The 22,206-nt window shown below is 37.9% G+C and overlaps 1 protein-coding gene across 6 annotated transcripts; it reads right to left on the bottom strand.

The window, feature by feature from the left end:
* Nucleotides 1–10,520: 10,520 nt before the first annotated feature.
* On the bottom strand, nucleotides 10,521–22,206 carry golm1 (golgi membrane protein 1). Of its 6 annotated transcripts, none has more exons than XM_026188022.2 (11): nucleotides 22,023–22,206; nucleotides 20,780–20,921; nucleotides 16,997–17,164; nucleotides 16,707–16,761; nucleotides 16,471–16,573; nucleotides 16,197–16,317; nucleotides 15,661–15,814; nucleotides 15,313–15,540; nucleotides 14,294–14,458; nucleotides 13,604–13,702; nucleotides 10,521–12,579 (listed from the first exon to the last, which is right to left on the bottom strand). In XM_026188022.2, the coding sequence occupies exons 2-10, from the start codon at nucleotides 20,906–20,908 to the stop codon at nucleotides 13,605–13,607; spliced, it is 1,221 nt and encodes a 406-aa protein (XP_026043807.1). In that variant the 5' UTR covers nucleotides 20,909–20,921; nucleotides 22,023–22,206; the 3' UTR covers nucleotides 10,521–12,579; nucleotide 13,604. The 6 variants fall into 6 exon arrangements, with proteins under 6 accessions (XP_026043807.1, XP_026043808.1, XP_026043809.1 ...); XM_026188023.2 differs by having other exon boundaries at nucleotides 11,998–12,579; nucleotides 15,661–15,811; nucleotides 22,023–22,202; XM_026188024.2 differs by having other exon boundaries at nucleotides 11,998–12,579; nucleotides 17,090–17,164; nucleotides 22,023–22,201.

Raw genomic sequence — 22,206 nt, 5'->3', positions numbered from 1 at the left:
ACCGTTAGGGTGGGACATGCAGAGGATTGGAGAAATGGGAAGGAGTGTATTTAAAATACTGAACAGGTTTTTGCATACCAGCTGCACCTCTGACCTCCTGAACTAGAAGAACCAGTTTGGAGCCCCTTTTTACCTCAAACTAAACTTGTGGGATTCGTTTCATTTTTTAAAGAATTTTTCAAACTTTTAAGACAGGCCTTTTTAAATTTATATCACCTTAAACTCTGCACTTCAAAATAAAATAGTTTAGCAGCCTTGTGCTTTTTCCATGTAACTTAGAGTATATTTATTGCAATATATGATGAATGATGATTTGATTTGGGCTTAAATTAAAAGTTAGTTCTTTATATCACATTGGGTGGAGAAACTTAGTTTCCCACTGTCTCCCTGGAAAATCCTGCTAGAGATCTGGGTCAATTAAACACTATCCACTTATATAAAAATAAAACACTTAGAATTATGGTATATATGACAACATGCTACTGAAGTCATCCTCCAAATGTAATTATTTGTTAATTAATTTTTTAATGCTGTACTGTCTGGCAGCTTTTACAGTCAAAATTCTGATCTGAATAGTGTTGAGCCAAACACACTCGGGTTTTCCAACATGAGCTCTATAAATGTTCTATAGACTGCTTTTGCTCATGTATGTATTTCTTTTAGCTGTTTATTTATTCATTTCTATTAGTGTTAGTTCAATTATTTTACTATATGTGTCATAGTATCCTCCACATGTACAATTACTTTAGTAGAGGTAAGCCCAAATTATAGGCTTACCTTTTATTTTATATTGGAGTTGCCTGCTATAGTTTTATATTGTATTTTAGGTCAAAGTTAAATGGAGCTGCTTAAACAGCTTAATAGCCCAATGTATGAGAATGTATATACAATATTCCTTTAGTTGCTTTGGAACCCATATCAACATATCCATAGTATTTTGTATATTCAAAATCATGAAGAGATACTTATACATATGCTTAACCAAATCCTTTGTAACCAAATGCGATCAAGCTGATACTGTTTTCCGTTATTGTGTATTGCTTCTTATTGGACTTTCTGTTGAACTACGTGCAAAAGTTATAGTTAAAATGTGTAAAACATGTTTTTAAAACCCAGTCTATTCAAAAACAGTAATTGTTGTAACGAGAAAACTTGTGAACTTAATGTTTGATGATAAAGTGAAGACTACTCAGTAGCCTTTTGAATATACAGTATACAGCTAAGATACTGAACAGGTCCCGAGGACCCGAGCTTGAAGGATAGACCGCCCACAGGGGCGAGTGGGGAATTATTATATATATAATAAATGACAGTTTCCAGGTTTTATGTTTCAGTTCTTTAATCCACTCCTGAACCTTTGAACCAGCCAGGAGCACAGAAGCTGAAGGCCATGGTGTTTCAGGAATACTTGGAATGGTGACTGTAGCATTATGAAAATTACAGTGATAACACATCTAACATCACGAGCTAATATAGCTATATAGTAAGTTTCTACAGAGAGCAGAACATCTGCACAAAACAAAAGGCCACATACGATTCATAATATTCCCAAAATGTTGATTCTGTTCATCTGGATGGAGAAACGTTTCATCATTCACCATAATATTATTACTTATTCTGTTAGTTGACTTTTATCAAATTAATTTTCATTTAAGCTTTCCATTTAAAAGTGTGTCGGGGGATCTTTCACTTGCTGGGTGAATATGTAAACAATACACTCCAGAGCCGCTAAAGCAGAGACTGAATCTGCACAGCAAAATCATTAAGGCAGTATCAGACAGCTGGATGACAGTTTTCAACTACTGACTTTTTTCACTTTGTTGCATAAGCATTGCAGGTATCAGATATTTGATTGCATTCATTTGCATTTTAAGCTCCTTTTACAACCTTCCACTTTCTTTTTCTAAAGCCTCATGTTGCAATCGCAGCTTCATCATTCTTAGTTTCTGTTGTCACATTTATTTCATTCAAACTTCCTTTGTGGAAATTAGGCAGTTCAGTAGCAGCGTTTGCAGCAGACACAGCCAAAAAACAGTCAGTATGCATTTCTCCACCAATCAGTTATTTCGGAATCCATCGTTAACACTAGAAATCATACGTCATTGCTCAGACAACATAGATATTACAAGGGCAGACAGCGCCCCCAGTGGACAGGTCAAGTAGTCCCTCCACTCGGTGCTTTAGTCATTGCACATGAAGAGCGAAAATTTCATTTAATTTAATTGCATAGTTCAGTAATCAGTTTAAACAACCCGAGCACGAAGCAAAGCATTTAACATGCACACACAAACAGAAGGGGAAGATAAGGTGTCAACCTATCCTCTCTGCATGCCACCACACCGTGAAACAACTGATGATTTCGCCTTCATTAAAAACCTTAATGTGATATAAGCATAAACCTTAAACCCAGGAATAGATGTGCAACACAACATATAAAGGTTTACAATACTGGGAAATCCCTACATCCCAGTGCCATTGTTAAGATCCTGACTCTGTTATGTACTTTCTGTTTATCTATGGTCATTTGATAAACAAAATTATTTTATTATTATATTTATATATATATCTTATTTTCACCCAGTGGGGAGTAGTATGTGTGTGATACTAGAGCTCTAACAGAGCCTGAGGGTCCTGTCAGTATCTTGGCTGTTCCTAGGATTGCATTCTTCTGGACAGGGACCTGATGTTCAAACTGGAATCTGCTGGAGCCACTCTTCCAATTTGGTTACCGCTCCTAATGCTCCCATTACCACTGGGACCACATCTTCCAGCTGCCTACTGGAAGCGCCATATCTATCGCAACTACAGTCCTCTGCTCCTTGTCAACTACCTGCAGGTGCGCCTCCAGATGAGAGTAAGGCAAGTCCAGAGGAGTCAGCTGAAAGGGACGAACAGGTTGATTAAGTTGATTAACACCTATGATGTGAAGATTGTCAAATATCTGGGAGCAGACAGAACCCGCTGACATCAAGACAAGAAAGCTCCTTACTTTGCATGGAGGGTTTCACCCCAAATCCAGCATCCTGAGACTGTAAGCTAAGCAGAAGGAAGGAGGCTGAGGACTGTGAGCATCAGAACCACTATTCAAGGTAAAAGAAAACTGGTAATAGCAGGCCTAGGAACAGCTGAAATACTGTGTAGGATCTTTTAACTCCCAGGCCTCTGGTTGAGGACCCGAGCTTGAAGGATAAAGACCACCAAAAGGGCAAGTGAGGAATTCATATATAAATGTACATACCATATATCAGGGACGTTGCTTGGATGTCTGAATTTTTTTGGATTTAAAGTGTTAAAAGCACCTTTTTATAAAAATAAGTTATTTATTATTTTTTTAATTTCTGTTTTCATTTTTGCAGTACTTTGTTTTTTGAGTATTTTAATAATTACTTTTCTTTTACACCATTTTTGGGATTTCACTGTATTCATCGACACTGACTTACTCTTTCCTACAAACTATTCTGTGTAGCGTTTTCAAATGTAAACTGGATTTCATTGAACATGAAACACAACATAATACATGAACCTCTATCATTTTCCTCTTATTGTGGCACAAGAGCAACAAATTGTAACCAGAGAAATTACAGAAAATGCACTCAAGAGATGGGTTCATATTTATGAAATAACATTAGCGGCACAGTCCTCACATTATTGTGTATGGAATGATGAATTCACCTATTGTTAATGTTACAACAGTAATATGCACTGCATACATATACAGTGTATTTCTTTTACTAGATTACAGTTTGATATCGCACGGACATAATAACCTCAGATCTTTTACTGGGCATCATGAGGTCGGCTCTGAGCAGCTGTGTGATTTTATGTTTACACCATCGCAGAGCTGTAATTATTTCTCTCTGCCCCCCTGATGTTCTCAATAACTTTGTTATGAGTGATGAATTTGTTTGTTGTTTCAGCCTACATGAGAAAATTAATGGATGTGTGACTGAGTGTGAGAAGTGTGTGAATCTGTGGCTCAGTGTGTCAGAGGTGGCAGCATTAACTTTCCTTCTCCACCTCCTCTCACGTCACCTGTGCCCTCGTCACTTTCAGAAAGATTTAGAATGGCTGAAGTGTTTTAGCCAACAAATCATCACCAGATTTACTTGCTTTACAGCGAAAGGTGGGAAGTAATGAAGTAAAAATATTTTGTTACAGTACTTAAGTAGACCGTTCAGGTATCTGTACTTTACTTGAGTACGTAGTAAACAGTTTTTAATGAACACTTTTGACAGTGTTACATTGTTAACAGCAATCTAGTCAGTTTTCTGCAGATACAAAAAACACAGCCAATATTAACCCTCACAGTTATATTAAATTTTGACCTGATAATGTGGTTGTATGATGTAAGACACTAGAGCGAGGAAGTCAGACACATCCTGTGCCCCCAATCTTCCTTGTGGCTGCAGCTGAAACTATTTTATCTCTTTTACTCTGCAGCTGGTCGGCTCATACAGCCTACTCTGTGACATGTACAAAGACATAAGTATTGGATTATTTACCACTTTTGTTTAGGCTCATAGTAAAAATTATTTAAGACTGGACAGTGAAGTGTTTGACTGCCCTTAACTGAATTGTAAATGAGCAGTTAAGGGAGCACATGACCCAGGCGTTAACCTCACTGAGAATCTTGGGATGTGCTTTGTGTGAAAACACACAGACTCACTATCGAGATACACAACTGGGAGAAAAATCAGTGTAAATCTGGATGGAAATAAATGTCAAGACCCTACACACTAAGGTTGCTGAAACAATGTCTCTGCAAGTGTATCATCAAAACTGAACGTGATCCGACAAAACAGAATTCTAGCACATACTATGATCTTGAGTTTTACTTAGTTCACATAAATGAAGGTGCCTTGTTCTACAGATTTGTCAGTGCTCATTTAACAATGGGTCAGCTTGATATCACACTATGTGCTCTATGAAGTGGGAGTGTGGCTGAAATGTGAAACTTTTTTTTATGGAAAACAGAAAGAAATGACAGTTAAACCCAAATTCTACAGCATAGTCTCAATCATCTGGTATGTTGGGGCTATTCTAGAGCATACTAAAATCTGGAGTTGTGCTCACAAACCCTATTCAGTTTTATCAGCATAATATCATGGGGTTGATCACCTTCTTTGAAGGTAAACTGTTGTTTAGGATCAATATCCCGTTCAAGATTTTGGGGGGATCCTAAAAAATTGTTTTAAAAAAACTTTAATTTGTTTCAAAAATGGTACTTGGTTATTTAAGCCAATCTTCACTTTGACCATCCTGCAAAAAAAAAGAAAAGAATAGAAAAAGGAGAGATAAGCTTATTTGAGCACATAATATAATAACAACAATATTACTGAGCAGCTTAAAAATTTAGTAACTCTGTTTTATCTTTGATTTTCACTTCACCTTCACTTCGTGCTCCTGATGACACACTAGCTTTAAACACCATTCCCTCTCATTGGTGAAGTGACTCAACAAAAGCGTGAACGTAGACAAGAATATGAAGGAAAACAACTCACCAGCGCAAAAACAAAGACAAAGGAAAGCATCATCCTGGTCCCTCTGGATGTGGGTCACTTCAGGTCTGATCCTGCGTCTTTTTTATAGCATGAGCCAAGTGGTGTGAGATGCCTAACATGGCAGTTACATGTACTGTTAGGTGGGAGTTAAGAAGATAGGAGAAATGGGAAGGAGTGTACTAAAATACAGGGTAGCGGGGTTTTGCATACCAGCTGGACCTGTGACCATTTTGGAGAGTTATAATTTTGGAAAACTTCTTAAAGGGCACCTGCTATCACATCAAATTTCATCTTTTTAATTTAAGACCACCGGAATAACTTTAATGCTTCACAGTTAAAAACATCCATACATCCCATATATTTTGATATAATTGTTTTATTCAGGGTTGCAGGTTTAGAGTACATTTGCATAATGACTGAAATTAGCACCACTGACAAACAATGGGCTGTGAGGTCAGTTTCTTGATCATTGACATGCAAATTGTCATGGCCATTTATCAATAACCACTGATCAAAGACCATTGATCAATGACTGAAAGAGTCACTTGAACACACACACACAGCTCTGAAAGCTGTTAAACTACTGCAATATTTCAAACAAATGAAGAGGTTAAACATTAACAGTTTCTGTTGAGCTCTGTGTAATGTTTGAACTACAGAAAGCGTTGTGCTGCAGTGCTGCCCAAGATACAGAGACACACCCGATATCAAGATTCACACCTACTTTACACTTTATGTTGAAATTTGATCTGATCATGTGGTTGTTTAATGTGAACCAATAGAGCGAGGAAGTCAGACATGTCCTGTGCCCAATCGTCCTTGTGGCTGCAGCTGACACAGTTTTAGTTCACCTGTTTTTTCTCACTCACTGTGTTTGTGTGCACCTTGTGTTGGCTGCAGGTGTGCTCAGCTCACCTCAGCTGTCTCTTGTAGGGACCTTCTATGAGGCTCCAGCTGAAACTCCTATATTTCATTTACTCTACTACTGCTCAACTGGTCAGCTCATACAGCCTACTCTGTCACACGTACAAAGACAAAAGTATCAGATTATTTATTTCTGTAATTTATTTAGGCTAATAATAGTTTATCAACCCTAATTACTAACATGTTGTTCTGTTAATTAAGTACATCAGAGGAACAGCTCGGGTCAAACGTTTTAGAGACAAAGTTAGAGAGGCAAGGTTTGGACATGTGTGGAGGAGGGATAGTGGATGAATCATGTTAATGATGGAGCTGCTAGGCACTTGGAAAAACAGAAGACCACAGAGGAAATTCATGGATGTAGTCAAGAAGGACATGCAGAAGATTGGTGCAAAGGAAGAAGATGTTATGGATAGGATGAGCTGGAGGCAGATAATTCCCTTGTGGTGATCTCTAAAGAGATAAGCTGAAAAAGATAGGAGTTGAAATTCTGTGAGACGTTGAGAATTCTTTTTGGTTTGTTTGTTTATAGTAAATGGGAAAAGACTTTAGTGAGTGCTTTCTTTAAATGTTAACAGAACACAACCTCGTGGGTCAGAGAGCTGACCTGTTATAAAGCGCTTTGGGTGCCTTGAAAAGCGCTATATAAATCCAATCCATTATTATTATTATTATTATTATTATTATAAGCATTCAGCACGGCATTCCAATGCACAATTACACCACTAGAGGGCGTAACACACCCACAGTTGGGTTTCATGTAACCGTACATGCCCTCAGCTACAGGTACAGCAAAAGTTTACAAAGTTAAAAAAAAAAAAAAAAGTCCAACCACCAAGAATGAAAATATACCATATTACGGTATATGCATAATAATTAAATTTGTGGATACGCCATACAAATTCAAAGCGCCAGTCATCCAGTTATCCTCAACTTACACTTTTACAGTACAGCGTACTGTCCCCATGCACAGGTGGGGGCAGGGGTTACGAAATCAATATCAATAGAAGAAGAAATCAATACATTTTTAGGTTTATTGAGCGAGTGCAAGATTGTTTGGGATGTGGTCACTCCACCAACCTTCATGGTACAGTGGGGCAAAAAAGTATTTAGTCAGCCACCGATTGTGCAAGTTCCCCCACTTAAAATGATGACAGAGGTCAGTAATTTGCACCAGAGGTACACTTCAACTGTGAGAGACAGAATGTGAAAAAAAAAAATCCATGAATCCACATGGTAGGATTTGTAAAGAATTTATTCGTAAATCAGGGTGGAAAATAAGTATTTGGTCAATAACAAAAATACAACTCAATACTTTGTAACATAACCTTTGTTGGCAATAACAGAGGTCAAACGTTTACTATAGGTCTTTACCAGGTTTGCACACACAGTAGCTGGTATTTTGGCCCATTCCTCCATGCAGATCTTCTCGAGAGCAGTGATGTTTTGGGGCTGTCGCCGAGCAACACGGACTTTCAACTCCCGCCACAGATTTTCTATGGGGTTGAGGTCTGGAGACTGGCTAGGCCACTCCAGGACTTTCAAATGCTTCTTACGGAGCCACTCCTTTGTTGCCCGGGCGGTGTGTTTTGGATCATTGTCATGTTGGAAGACCCAGCCTCGTTTCATCTTCAAAGTTCTCACTGATGGAAGGAGGTTTTGGCTCAAAATCTCACGATACATGGCCCCATTCATTCTGTCCTTAACACGGATCAGTCATCCTGTCCCCTTGGCAGAAAAACAGCCCCATAGCATGATGTTTCCACCCCCATGCTTCACAGTAGGTATGGTGTTCTTGGGATGTAACTCAGTATTCTTCTTTCTCCAAACACGACGAGTTGAATTTATACCAAAAAGTTCTACTTTGGTTTCATCTGACCACATGACATTCTCCCAATCCTCTGCTGTATCATCCATGTGCTCTCTGGCAAACTTCAGACGGGCCTGGACATGCACTGGCTTCAGCAGCGGTACACGTCTGGCACTGCGGGATTTGATTCCCTGCCGTTGTACTGTGTTACTGATGGTGACCTTTGTTACTTTGGTCCCAGCTCTCTGCAGGTCATTCACCAGGTCCCCCCGTGTGGTTCTGGGATCTTTGCTCACCGTTCTCATGATCATTTTGACTCCACGGGATGAGATCTTGCGTGGAGCCCCAGATCGAGGGAGATTATCAGTGGTCTTGTATGTCTTCCATTTTCTGATGATTGCTCCCACAGTTGATTTTTTCACACCAAGCTGCTTGCCTATTGTAGATTCACTCTTCCCAGTCTGGTGCAGGTCTACAATACTTTTCCTGGTGTCCTTCGAAAGCTCTTTGGTCTTGGCCATGGCGGAGTTTGGAGTCTGACTGTTTGAGGCTGTGGACAGGTGTCTTTTATACAGATGATGAGTTCAAACAGGTGCCATTCATACAGGTAACGAGTGGGGGACAGAAAAGCTTCTTACAGAAGACGTTACAGGTCTGTGAGAGCCAGAGATTTTCCATGTTTGAGGTGACCAAATACTTATTTTCCACCCTGATTTACGAATAAATTCTTTACAAATCCTACCATGTGAATTCATGGATTTTTTTTTTTCCACATTCTGTCTCTCACAGTTGAAGTGTACCTCTGGTGCAAATTACTGACATCTGTCATCATTTTAAGTGGGGGAACTTGCGCAATCGGTGGCTGACTAAATACTTTTTTGCCCCACTGTATGCTGACACATTTCCTGACCTTACTTTACTTTCTGAATCAGTAACAGTAACATAGTCTTAAAACTATTCAAAATGAAGCTCATTCTCAATTATAAGAAGGTGATTGATGGAAGACATGTTTAAACATGCTCCAAGATGAAGCAAAGTTTACACTGGATTTTAATGAAAAAAATTCTATGAGGAATATATTTAATGCTTCCACAGGAATTAACTCATTCACTGCCAGCCATTGGCAGTGAATGAGTTAAACCCATTGACTCATTCACTGCCATTGACGGCTATAGACGTCAATGGCAGTGAATGAGTTAAGAGGGAACGTATCAGCCATCTGTTGCTACTGAAATGTGTTGGGAGTTTGCTGGTCTAGAGCCTTCACTATAATCTTCCCAGGACTGGACACTCCAGCAAATTTACCAGCATCCGACCCACCAATGACAGACTGGCACCTAAAAAGAAAAGAAAAAAAGACTGTGGCTGCTTTCAGCCATGTGGCATATGGTCACCTGCTCATTCGACTGAGCTAAACCAGCACCAAAATCAATACTTTTCTAATCAGTAGCTGATTGTGTGCACTTTCATCTTAAATAAGCTTATTGCATGTCTTTTTTTCCACTAGCTTAAACCTGTAACTAAATGTGTATGCATGTTTACAGTGAAGTTTTTTTCCAAAGCCCTTCTGCAGCTTCACCCAGATTTGCAGACACCCTGATGGAGACACAAGCTGGGACACATTCTTCAAGTTTGCCACACTGCAAGATGAGGTCAACTCCAGCTAGGTTGTTTGTTGCATTCAAATTAGTCTTTTGTGCCGCAAGCTGTTTCTCTAAATGTATAAACCAACCTTTGTAAATGTTATGTAAAGGCTAAAGAGCAGTGGACCAAGGACAGCAGCTTGAGGTACCCCTGCCTAAAGTTTTATTTCTGCAAGTCTAAAACTACTAATTGAAGCACATAAACGTCAGTCTTACAATTTGAGAACCTGGCTTGTTAAACTCAATCATGATGCCTTTGACTTAAAATATTTTGATGAGCAGTGTTAAAGGCAGCAGTGAAGCTGAGAAGAGTTACAACTAAATAACTAAAAGTGAGTCATTCTCGATCTTCAAGCTTTAAATAAGAGCTGTGATTAGTTCTGAAACCTGACTGGTACTTATCTAAAGATATTCATTCAATTTTTTATGAACATTTTTTCAAATATTTTGCTGAGGAAAGAAAGATTAGAAATAGGTTTATAATTAGTTCTTTTTTGTTGAGCAGTGGTGTGATTAGAGCACTTTTGAATGAAACAGGGAAAATGGAAGCCTGTAAAGAGCTGATCATTTTTACTGAAGGATTTACACCTGTAAACTTTCATATGATTTGAGCTTTGTGACATATTACTCCCTCATGAAAATGTATCGATAGAGGAAATAAAAACATTTTTATTGTCAATAAAGGCAATGATTTTTTTTAAAAATCTTTCACAAATTTGTTCAGCAGAATAAAATAAAATGCAAATTCCAACAAATCAAATTTTAATAAAAGTTAATCTAATCAATAAAAATCATAAAACATTCTCTCAGGCTACACATACTTTTGAGTTCAGTAAACAAAACTTCCTGAAAACAATGCAGTAGTTATCAAGGATTGCAAAGTTAGACGCTGAAACAAACAATAAAAAACATAAATAAAATAACACAATCAAAAAAATAAAAATAAAAATCTGTAACGCAAGTTCCCTGCAGATGGGCCAAAAGGGAGACAACAAGGCAGCAAAATTGCATTGATTAGTTTTGAGGAGTGCTGCTGCAGGAGTGATGTTGACTTATGTTCAAGCATGAGATAGTGCTGCTGCCTATCGACTATCATCTCTTAGTCCGTGTTGCTAAAAGGATCAAAGCTATTTGATCTAGAATTTGAAATGAACAGTTGCTTCCCAAGCTCTGCAACCTCTGATTAGGTCAAGAATTTCACAATGACACTTTTTTTTTTTAAATATTTCAGTCATTTCAAGAAATGATGTAACTGATTTTAGACGGAAAATTATACAGTAGACAAACTCCATCTATGATACCTAAACAATGTTGTATCCGAGAAGCTTTTAGTTTACCTGTGTGTGCTTCAGAGCTTGAGAAACAACTACAGCTCATACATTCCTCCACATATAGTCTGTCTGTGCTTCTGCACTGAAGCTAATGCATTTACGTGTAACGTGAAGACCACATTAATTTGGCGGCTGCACACTTTCTACCAAAAGGCAGATCGTGTGCTTTAAAATCAACAGAACAAAACAATGGTACAGGATATTTTAGGTGCTTGAACTGAAAATAGAAGTTTCTGTGGGCTGAATAACACCAGCAGTCAAACCCATCGTCACACCAGGCAGATGAATGTCACTGCGTTAGAAACCTATTGTACTTTAACCACCCAAAGAAAGAAAAAAATTCAAATTGGCAAATGAAAAGTAGCCTAGGAAGAGAAATTTGCACTGCACGCGTCAGGATACTTGCAATGATAACCACGGTGTTATGAAAATTACAGTGATTACACTTCTAACACTGTCTATAATTGCAGCTCTTTAGTCAATTTTTCTATAGAGAGCAGAGCGCAGACAAACCTGCATACAACAAAAGGCAGAAAATAATCTGGATATAATTACACCTGACATCTAGCTAATATTACTTGACATTTGCCTAACTGCTTCCAAATTAGTGCAGGAGAAATAAAGCTTGAGGTACCATCCCCGCTCCATGGAAATGCCCTTCATAATGTAACAGCAATTGTCAGACCCCCCCCCTTCCACTTATAGACATAATGCACAGTCCATTTAGCCCCGCAGACCAAAGACAGTCAAAATGTTAACCTATGATCAGGTAAAGAACGTACTACGTGTCAGCATTTTCCAGCAATTCCATTTCATTATAATTTAAAACTCACACGTTTGACACGCTGTGATTGAAAATGCAGCTCTGAACAGTTTGATAATGGTGCTTTAGAACTAACATAATTATTAGCATATCTTGACCTCTGACCCGAAAGTCAAAATCATTTCTATGAGTGAGTTAAGGCTTTGTTCAACGTGCTGTTGAATCTTGTAGAGCGGCGGCCAGATGGAGCAATTCTGTGACAGAAATTACTCAGATCTTTAAACTTGTTGCAGCTTTTCAAACCTTAAAACCACTGAAAACTAGACAAACAGTGAAAGTCAACACGTCATTACAATGCTTGAATTCCAGGTATTCAGTTTTTCCAAGTCGACAGTCTTGAGACATGAGTTAAATAGTAGATGATAAGAAAATATCAAATTAAAAGATTAAAGAAAGTCATCCAGGAAGCTACTTTTAACCAGTTTTTCATACAGTGAATTCTATTTGATGTTTATTTTCCCCCGAGCTGCTTGAACCTTTACAGCATTGTGGATGTAAAGCAGATCCTGTTTCCCCAATCTGATATCCGGCATCCTTCTCAAGCTGTGCCCTGCAACAAAAATACATTCAGAAAAAGATGCATCAGTGAACGAATGTGCCAACTGTTTCCTTAACTGTCTGTACTTCAGTATGCATGATGTACTGAGCTTTTCATTTTCATCTTGGTACTTATTTACTGATTTATTACTACATGCTGCTGTATCAGACTTTAGTTCCCAAGTGTAGCTTTTCCTTTTTATGTTTATTCATGGTTTTGTTTCTGCAGTAAAATGACTGGGCCTGGCTCCAGCCTGGCCATCTCCCACACTCATCACCACAGGATATTTACATAGAACTGTATCATATTTTCTCTTCTTTGTTGCTGGCTGCTTTCCTGATTCTGCTGAGCTCAGTCGGGATGCAGGGGGTTGTCTTTCAAAATAATTATTAGTCTCTCACTTGCTGAACTTTTTGACATGTACAGTTTTGCCAAGAAGTTAATATGCAGACCTTTAGCTTTAATTCAAGGAGTTTAACAAAAGTACTGTGAACTGTTCAGAACATACAGTCATTTTTATACATCATCTCCCATTTTTAAAGGCTGAAAAGCAACTGGATGATTGGCTGATCAACAGCTTCAGGGCCTGGTGACGCCAGTTTCCTTGTTATTCCACAAATAATTAAGCAAATATGAGTTTATTCTAAGTGTTGAACTTGGATATGGTAACTGTTCAACTTTAACTCTAAATATGAGATTCATACAGATGCTGAAGCAAGTGAAGGAGTCCATCATTAGGTTAAAACCCTTAAGGAAGGCCAGATCAATAACTCCAGATGGCTCATCTTTGTAATTTGCAGTGGAGTAATGCAGAATGGGTGGATGCTAAATAGTCGTTAAACTCATAAAATTAAGTAAGCATGAAGAAAATCAAATTCAGATTGCTCTCTGAACAAAAACGTGTGCTTGATACGACATTATTTCAGCAATTACACTGCATATCATGTTGAGTCAGTGTTTTTTTCATCACGACCTGAAGAATAGAGTATGTGAATGCCACGGAGCAAGACAACAGTGTGTGACTCTGAGTGTATACCTTAGATTTGAGCTAGCTCAGCTTGTTTGTCTGCTTCAGGCTCCCCTTCATTCTCATCATCTCCATTGTAGTCAGCCAGTTCATCCTCCATGACCTTGTCTACCAACAAGTACAACATGGTTATTAAAAAGAAACAAGAACTTTCTAAAATGACAACGTACATTTATTTTTGTAATGATCACTATTACCGGCCAATATGGCCTCAAAGTTAGATCATGATATTGAAAAAAAATGTCTAATGACAAAATAAATACACGAATATCTGAAAGGAAAACTATTCAATCAGATAGTTGTTTGAGGTGTTTGAGGTGAATGAAATACAGCTACACTTTCAAGCACTTTTAAGCACCACATCTGAAATTCAAGCACTTTTCAAACCTTGAAAAGACAACATTAAAATTCAAGCATTTTCAAGGATTTCAAGCACCCGTACGAACCCTGCAGCTATTGCCTGTGCTTGTTCTGTTGTTGTGCTCGCTAGAGAACATAAACATAGCTATAGTGATTATATTGCCATATGACATTTTACTTTGCATAAAAATTTATACTAGGACTGCCAAGGGCTATACGATAAAGTTTGATTGAAGGACAGTGGTTATCTCTGGCATTCAGAATCATCCTTCCTACTGACATAAAGCCTGTCGAGACCAGAATGCGCTCACTCTCTAAATGCTTATTTAAAACACATACCTATATTTTCATCCTGTTTGTTCTCCTGTGGTTTTTCTAAATCTTCTCCACCCACGACTTGTTCATCTGCGTCGTACTCTTCTGGTTCCTGAAGTTTCTGACCAGCTTGAGTTTCATCAGCCTTTCCTTGACCAATCAGCATCCCTTCCATTCCAGGGTCTGCTTCTGAAAGAACAAATCACAGATAGAATGAAATACATTAAAAAAGGTATAAAAGATGTCAAAATATAACCATATAAAACAAGTGCATTGTTTTTGCTGAAAAGTCTATAAGAATAGCCTAAAATCTATAGATAGATAATCTCTTGCTACTCAGTCAATGAGGTTGTTGGTAAAACATGCTGGCGAGTTTTCTCACACACACTCCAAGTTATAAATATATTAGCAAAAGAAATTATTATCGTTAACTAAAACTAATCTTAAAAACAAAAACTAGATGTGAAAAAACATAGTTAACTCAAATAACAAAAAAACAAAAAACATGTTTGAAAAACATTTAAATGGACTGATTTTCCTGAATCTTGTCTCTAACATATTCCCTCCAAAGACTAATAAATAAAATATTAAAGCTAACACAGAAACTAAGCATTTTCAAACAGTTAAAAACTAAACTGAAATAAGAAAATCAACTCTGGATGCTAACTAAAATTAAAATTCAAAATGAAATAATAAAACCATAATTAGAAAATGAAAAACTATAATATAACACTTGCTTTCATACATGTGCACATGTACAGCAGCTTTTGTGGAGCGATCAGCACCAATATTGTAGGAAGAAGTAGGAAGAAGTTTTAAAGAAAATTACCTCTAATAAAAACGCTCTTACATAACAAAGAGGTTCTGTTCACTAAACTGAAGAGTTTTCTCAAATTTTAAAAACAGTAAGAGGAAGTGCTCAGTTAGTACTGGTTTGGGCCCTGTGGTAAAGTCTTTCCACTAAACAACAGGACGTGTGATTGCCAGGCAGCAAAACACAGCTGCTAATACATTAAATCTGTGTGACTATCCAAATTATTTACCTTCTGTCTGAGGATCTTCTTCATGAGCATCCATCGCCTCATTCTCTTTGTCTTCAATCAGATTATTCTCCAAAAGTTTACCAGTCTCTCCTTCCACCTCATCTGCATTGTCAGCTCCTTCTTGTGGCTGTTTGTCTTCCTGTTTCAATGCAGCAGTTGCGGGAACGGACTCTGGCCCTGCTTTGGAGAGATCCTTTGATGTAGGCTGCTCCACTGGAGCGCTGGGAACTAGAAAGAAAATAACAAAAAGCAAGTGCAATGTGAGGTTGTCCACCAACTATGCTTAGACACACAATATGTACAGGTGTATATTTCAGTTAAGCAGACCATTTATGTTTTTTGTCTTACTTATATCCACCATTATTTCATTTGTCAGTAGTTCATGGACTTTATTGCCTTTGGGTTGAGAGAAACTTGGTGTTTGGCTTGAAGCAGTTGCTGGAATTCCATCAGACAGGGCCTTGACTGACTTGTTGATTTCCACTGCTCCAACATTTTCCTGCTAAGAAATTAATATACAATTCTGTGTCACAGCTCCATAGCTCTTGCCATGCAGAATTAGAGGGTTTTTTTTTTTTTTGCCTAGATGCGCAAACAAACACGAGCAAAAGGAACTCAAATTTCTCCATTTGCATGTAAAAACAGTAAAATGGTAAAATGTAAAAACAGTAGTGACGATAATCACGTATGGTAGGAAAGTGTTTTAAGACATTAAGATTTTACCTTGTCCTGATTAACATAACGGGGTTGGTGACAAAAAAAAAGAAAAAAAAAAAGGAAAAGAATCAGGTCCACCCCTCTGCCCAAGTCTCAATCATGTCGAAAGACTAGTGACTTTGCATCCTTTCACATGCTTCGCTGCTTAACAGGAAAGCCAAACCCACCTGTGAGGAGACAGGTGTATGGATGAGCTTCTGCATTTTCTTCTCAGCTTCAAGTTTAGCGGCAGCCACTCTCTCATTGCACAGCTCTTTCTGGGACAGCACCTGGGCGTTACACTGGGTCCTACATACACAACACACAGACAGTAAACAGTAGCATATTATACTGGCATGTGCAGTGATCATACTTTCTTTACAAACAGATGCATACAAATATAAGTGTGTACTAAAAAAAAAAATAAAAAAAAATAATAATAATAATGAATCATTTTCTTACATGTCATACATAAGTTTGTTATTAAGTGTGTTGATGTTGCCTTGGCAACTCTGCAGCTCTTTCTCAAGTTTCCCCAGAGCATCATTCAGCCAACTCAGCTGACCTACAGTACACACAAAGACACACATACACATACATGAAATTAACTTCACAGTTTTGTAGCGGCCATGTGATGGTTGTTAAGTCAACGCAACACTTTAATCAAATAAAGGGGCAGAAGCTAAACATTATGTTACCTTTGAGTTCCTGTATGGTTTTTACACTGGAGGAAATGTTCTGCTGCAGTGTGGCCTAAACACAAACACACAACGCATGTCAATACTCACTTATCACACTTATTTATTGTTCATATGAAATTTTTCCCTGATAAAATGTTTATGTGGTGTGAATCGCAACAGTGAGTAAATCAGAAAAGTGTGTTCATTGGCCCAAGGATTCCCTTGTGACAAGAGCTGATAGACAGCGCCTCTGAGGTGGCGTTTGTGCACATAAAGGTTTTATTGTCACCAGTTTTGTTTGTGTGCACCTTGTGTTGGCTGCAGGAGATCTCAGCTCCCTCCAGCTTGCTCTTATAGAGACTTTGTATGTTGCTGATCTGATCCTTTTGTTTCTCGATCACCTGTTCGAACTCCTTCTTCTTCTTCATCTCGTCTGCTCCACGTCGCACCTGGCCCTCCAGCTCATACAGTTTAGTCTGTGTCACATGCAGCAAGATCAGTATCACGTTACTGCTTTTTATATAGACCACTTATTTAGAATTTGTCATGGGTCATGATAACATCCATATGAAGAGAACAAAATGACAGAAACGTCCTGGTTCAGAATGAGTCTTTAAGGGTTAACTATGCATATAGATATATATAGTTATACATGCATGTTTTACCTTATTTCCTGTGTCAATTAAGCTAAAAAAAAAAGGAGTCTTTCTTACCTTATTTGACAGAAATGTCTTGCCATTTAATGCAATATATTAAACAACAATAAAAACTGGACTGAAAAAAAAACCCCTAATTATTTGTCACCCTTACATACTTCAGATCATCAAATATTAAAATTTGATAAAGATGCAGATTTAAAATGATCAATTAACTGAGATTAACCACATTTTTTGGAATACTGATTCAATGTTACTATTCACTATTCACTGTCAGACCTGTTGAATTAAGAAATCAGTTAAATAGAACCTATCTGACAAAGCAAAGTAGGCAAAAATATCTCAAGAAGCAACACATCATGTCGCAATCTAAAGAAAACTCAAAAACTCTTAACGGATGAAATACAAAGTCACTGACATCTATCAATCTGAAAAGTGTTACAAAGCCACATCTAATTGAAACACGGTGAGAGCCATTATCCACAATTGAAGAAAATTTATCATAAATTTGGATATCTGCCGATACCGATATGAATCCGATATAGTGTTTTTTAATCAACAAAACTGTTTTTTAAATATCTTGCTGCATTTTGTATAAGTTCATACTCAAGTTTAAAACAACAACTACACTAAAGCTATTCTGTTATACCTGTATGCAAAAAAAAAATATTTCATAGTTCAGCAATACTGATCAATCTAATAAACTTAAACCTACACCATCCTCCCTATTCTGGTATTTTAAAGAGTACTTAGCATAAATATTAAGCAACCTAACTAATAGGGTTCCAACTCCCAGCAACAACAAAAATAAATAAATAAAAAATAGGGAACCACCCCTCACACTCCACCTCATGATGCTTAATCGACGTAATCAACCTTAATTTGATGCAGTGTGAAAAAAAAATACACAGAAATCAATTCTTTTTCAAGAAATATTAAATAGATTCAACATCTTTCTTCAACAAAATTGCAGACTGCACAGATGGTACCTTCCCAAAGGAAAAAGTACTATAGCTTACTAGGGTATATTAGACTTAACAGTTACTATATACAATAATGGACTTCTATACATTTTACATCAGATTAAAACTTTGGGTGTAAGATTCAGATAAATATTAAATAATTAAAAGCTCGACATTTTAAATGAGAATAAGAAAGAAAAGTATGTCTTTGTGCCCCCTTTTCCCTGTTAATGCCCTATCGGCCCCCCTGGCTAAACTTTGCTAGATCCGCCCCTGCACAGTTACAGCCGTCAGCTGCGTAGAAAAGGATCCTGGTGTAGAAAGTAATATTAAATAAATTCTAACAACAGCTGATCAAGCTTAAACGTGCTGCTGTTGTTCAGCCGCTGGTTTCCTCTTTCTGGTGCAAAGTGGGCCAAAAGCAAACAAGAGACACGGACTCATGACAGAAAAGCCGATCAGCTGATCATTAAGCAGTTTCATGATTGAAGTAGCAGCCGGAGAGCGAGAGGCAGTCGCTCGTTAAGCTTAACGCAGGAATGCTTTAAAAACATTCAGAGATGGACTTACACACTTGCTTTACTTCTCTCGGGGATAACTTTGTCGGAGATGAAATGCCGGGTACTATCCTCCTGACTACCAGGAAAAAAAATGTTGTCCAATCAAAAAAAAATTTAAATCCCCCAATGTTTGTAAGGTAATTAGAAGACTGAAATAATTTTTTGGGAAAAAAAAGTTTACATTTTTTAGATATCACATGTCCACTGCAGAGGACATTGGAAGGCCAAACGTGTAAAAATGAACTTTGATGGCAAACATTTGCTTCAACTCTTCACCAAGGAGAAGTTTGAACTCAAGGAACTGTAGTGGTTTCTTCCCCCAAAACTGCAAGTCACTGCTATACTGAAGCCACGAGTTGGTGATTGCCAGATCAAAAAGTAGAAAACTGCACATACTGTCAATTTCTGAGTGCGAGAGACCATCCTGTAGAAACTCAACATTCGGCAACAAGGTCCACGTCACCTATATTGGTAGTGTACTCAGAAATTGGCAGTGGACTTGGCACATGGACAAACCTTTTGTTTTTCTTAGACCATCTTGTGCATCTGTCCTGAGGTTGATTGCCATAGGCAGAGGATGCCATGACAACTGTCCAACCACTTAATGACAGCAAGTTCAGGTCTTAGTACCATCCCTGATGCTCCTCCTTCTTTCTTCTTCAAGGGCTTATTCCCTATGATCTTCTTCATCAGACAACTCAAGATCTGGGTTTCCCTCATCAAACTGCAATAAATTTCTTTCTGCTTCTAAAAAGGACTCCTTTTCTGGTCATTTAAAAAACAGAACGAAATGGAGGAAATGACTACAAATGTCCACTATGGAGGACATTTTTTAAACACTTCAATACTATACTAAAATGAAGTTAGAATTAAGCATACTATGTTTTAATGTGTTATTAAGAGACTTATTTAAAATATGTTAACAACATTTATAGCTAAAAATTGCTCAATAAGAAGTTTTATGCACTTACTTTTCTTCTTCCCATAAAATGTGCTTGCAGCGGTGGCTGCCATGTTCCTTAATGAAAAAACTAAAGTTCCCAAAGCTCCACCCCTTCACATTTGGTATCATTGGAAAGCCCTAAATGTACTCTGTAGATACCAAAAGGAGGCAATTCTGTAGTATGCAGTGCATGGGAGATATTCAGGTTTAGAAAGGTGCTATACAGAGGACAAATTTGCATTGCTGGTAGTCAGGAGGCTATGTAAGTAATTTTAAGCAATTTGTAAGTAATTTTAGGTAATGCAGCAGTGAAGTTATTAGTATTGCCTAACTTCAGGTATTTTACAGGGAAGACGAAATAATTACATTTTAACCTCCTAGGACAGATATGCTCAAATATCAAAGAGAAATTAGAAATGCATACTGTGGAAGAGTTCGGGTCTTAGGAGGTTAAGTAAATTTAAGCACTGCATAAATTATGGGTATTTTACGGAAAAGGAAATACAGCAAGAAATGTATATATACTGTATAAATTGCATGTGTTGCATAGCTTCCTGGTAATTGTGTGGAAACGCAAACAAGCAAACAATATTTCCCCATCTGTCGTTTTTGGGGTGAGGTAGGGCAAGGTAGTATAAACCTTGCCTAACTTCTAGGCATTTTACAAGAAAGGAGACACTCAAAGTTCAAAGTTATGTGTGAATAGTGATTGTGAAAGAAAAAAAGAATAAATTTATAATTGGTGCAATCATTACAAGGTCACAAAGGCCTCCAAATTATGATAGTATTTATATTTTCTTTTAAGTCGGTAAGCGAGAACAGTTCTTGGCACATTTATATTGGTAAAATAAAACACATGCAACACAACATCAAAGTAAGGACTATTAAAGAAAGATGTAAAAACAAACAAACATGTAAGCACGCAAAAGAAATAAGAAATGAGGAAGAGTTTGAATATTTTTTAACCCACCTCAAGCTCCAGGTTGCGGGAGCTGGACACCCAGTAGTTAAAGCCCAGAACCAAGATACAGGCGATCAGAGCGGCAATCATAAGAGGCGGTGACCTTACTCCACGACGCCCGTTCCCCAGCCCACCCATTGCTGTCTACCAACTGAAAACACACAAAGCACAGCCACGGTTAGCACACTTCCCCACACTTTATTTTCTAACTGCATCTTTTAAATACATATTTTCTGTGCATTTCTGGCAAAAAGGTGGTGGTTTTGCAAGTTGGTTGCAGACATGTTAAAAAAAAAAAAAAAAAAAAAAGCTCGCTGTCGCTTGTTGCAGCTTTTTTGTCAGCAAAAACACAAAAAGCTTACACAGGAAATGTTATTTGCACATACATACAGACAACAGTATGTTTAGTGATTCTATTGGAAACAACACATGCACAGCTTTGGTGTTATGTTTACAAATATTACACACCTGTACGGTGTCACACTGAAACATACCCAGCACCACAAACAGCAAAAAGATGTCCTCAAAAGTGGTGACTCAGTTAAAATGTTTTTAATTGGGAGGGGAAAAAAACAAGCTAGAAGGACATTCCCAAGGACCAACGGGAGCTAAAATGCAACAACTACACACTAAAGAGCAGCATTACACATCACCGACGAAGTCCCGTATTGTCTAGTTTGTAATACATACTGTCGACGTAAATAATATGCGGATTCCTGCTTTCCGTGTTTCTCCTTCGTCAAACAAATGACCCAAGGATTGCAAAGGCGCAAAGAACTGTTTAACATGTAACAAAACTAACGACCAGCAAACCTTCAATTTAACATCACGTTAGAAAAATCTGACGGCTACTACTAAATCAAAGCACAGGTCTGGAGCCAGGGTATACCTGTGCTGTGTTTGGCAGTATAAATCATAGCCACCAGTATCGTGACGGTTGCGATAATACGGAACTCGAGAAAAAGGGGTCCTTCGTATAATTGATTAGACAAATTCAGGTCAACAGAAAGCAGGAATACTAACTTCGAATTTTTTTATGTATATTGTTTATTAAATGTGTGACAAAGCTACATAAACGTGTAAAGAAATGGCCACATTTATCTGTTTTTAAATTTGGGCCAATGCTAAAAGAAGAAGCGAAGGAACTCAACGTTGCAAGCTAACGCTAACATTGTTAGCAGCGCTGCTCCTTCACAGTTGCTGTTACCGTTTTTAGGTCGCTTAGCTAAAACTAGCAGCCGAACCTACTTACCGGATATGTCTGCCTGTCAGAAATCAGCCAAATTTGTGAGGCGATATATGGAGTGACACCTCGTAATATATTCCAACAGCTTTTGTAGACGTTTTGTAACGTTGGACGATTAGCTTGTATCCATCATTGCCACACAGACAGCTCAGTCTGTGTGCTCTGCCTGCTGCCTAGGATTGAAACGTTC

This window comes from Astatotilapia calliptera, chromosome 12 (assembly GCF_964374335.1).
Source record: "Astatotilapia calliptera chromosome 12, fAstCal68.1, whole genome shotgun sequence".
Classification (NCBI taxonomy): Eukaryota; Metazoa; Chordata; class Actinopteri; order Cichliformes; family Cichlidae; genus Astatotilapia; species Astatotilapia calliptera.
This window is presented reverse-complemented; position numbering and strand designations above follow the sequence as displayed.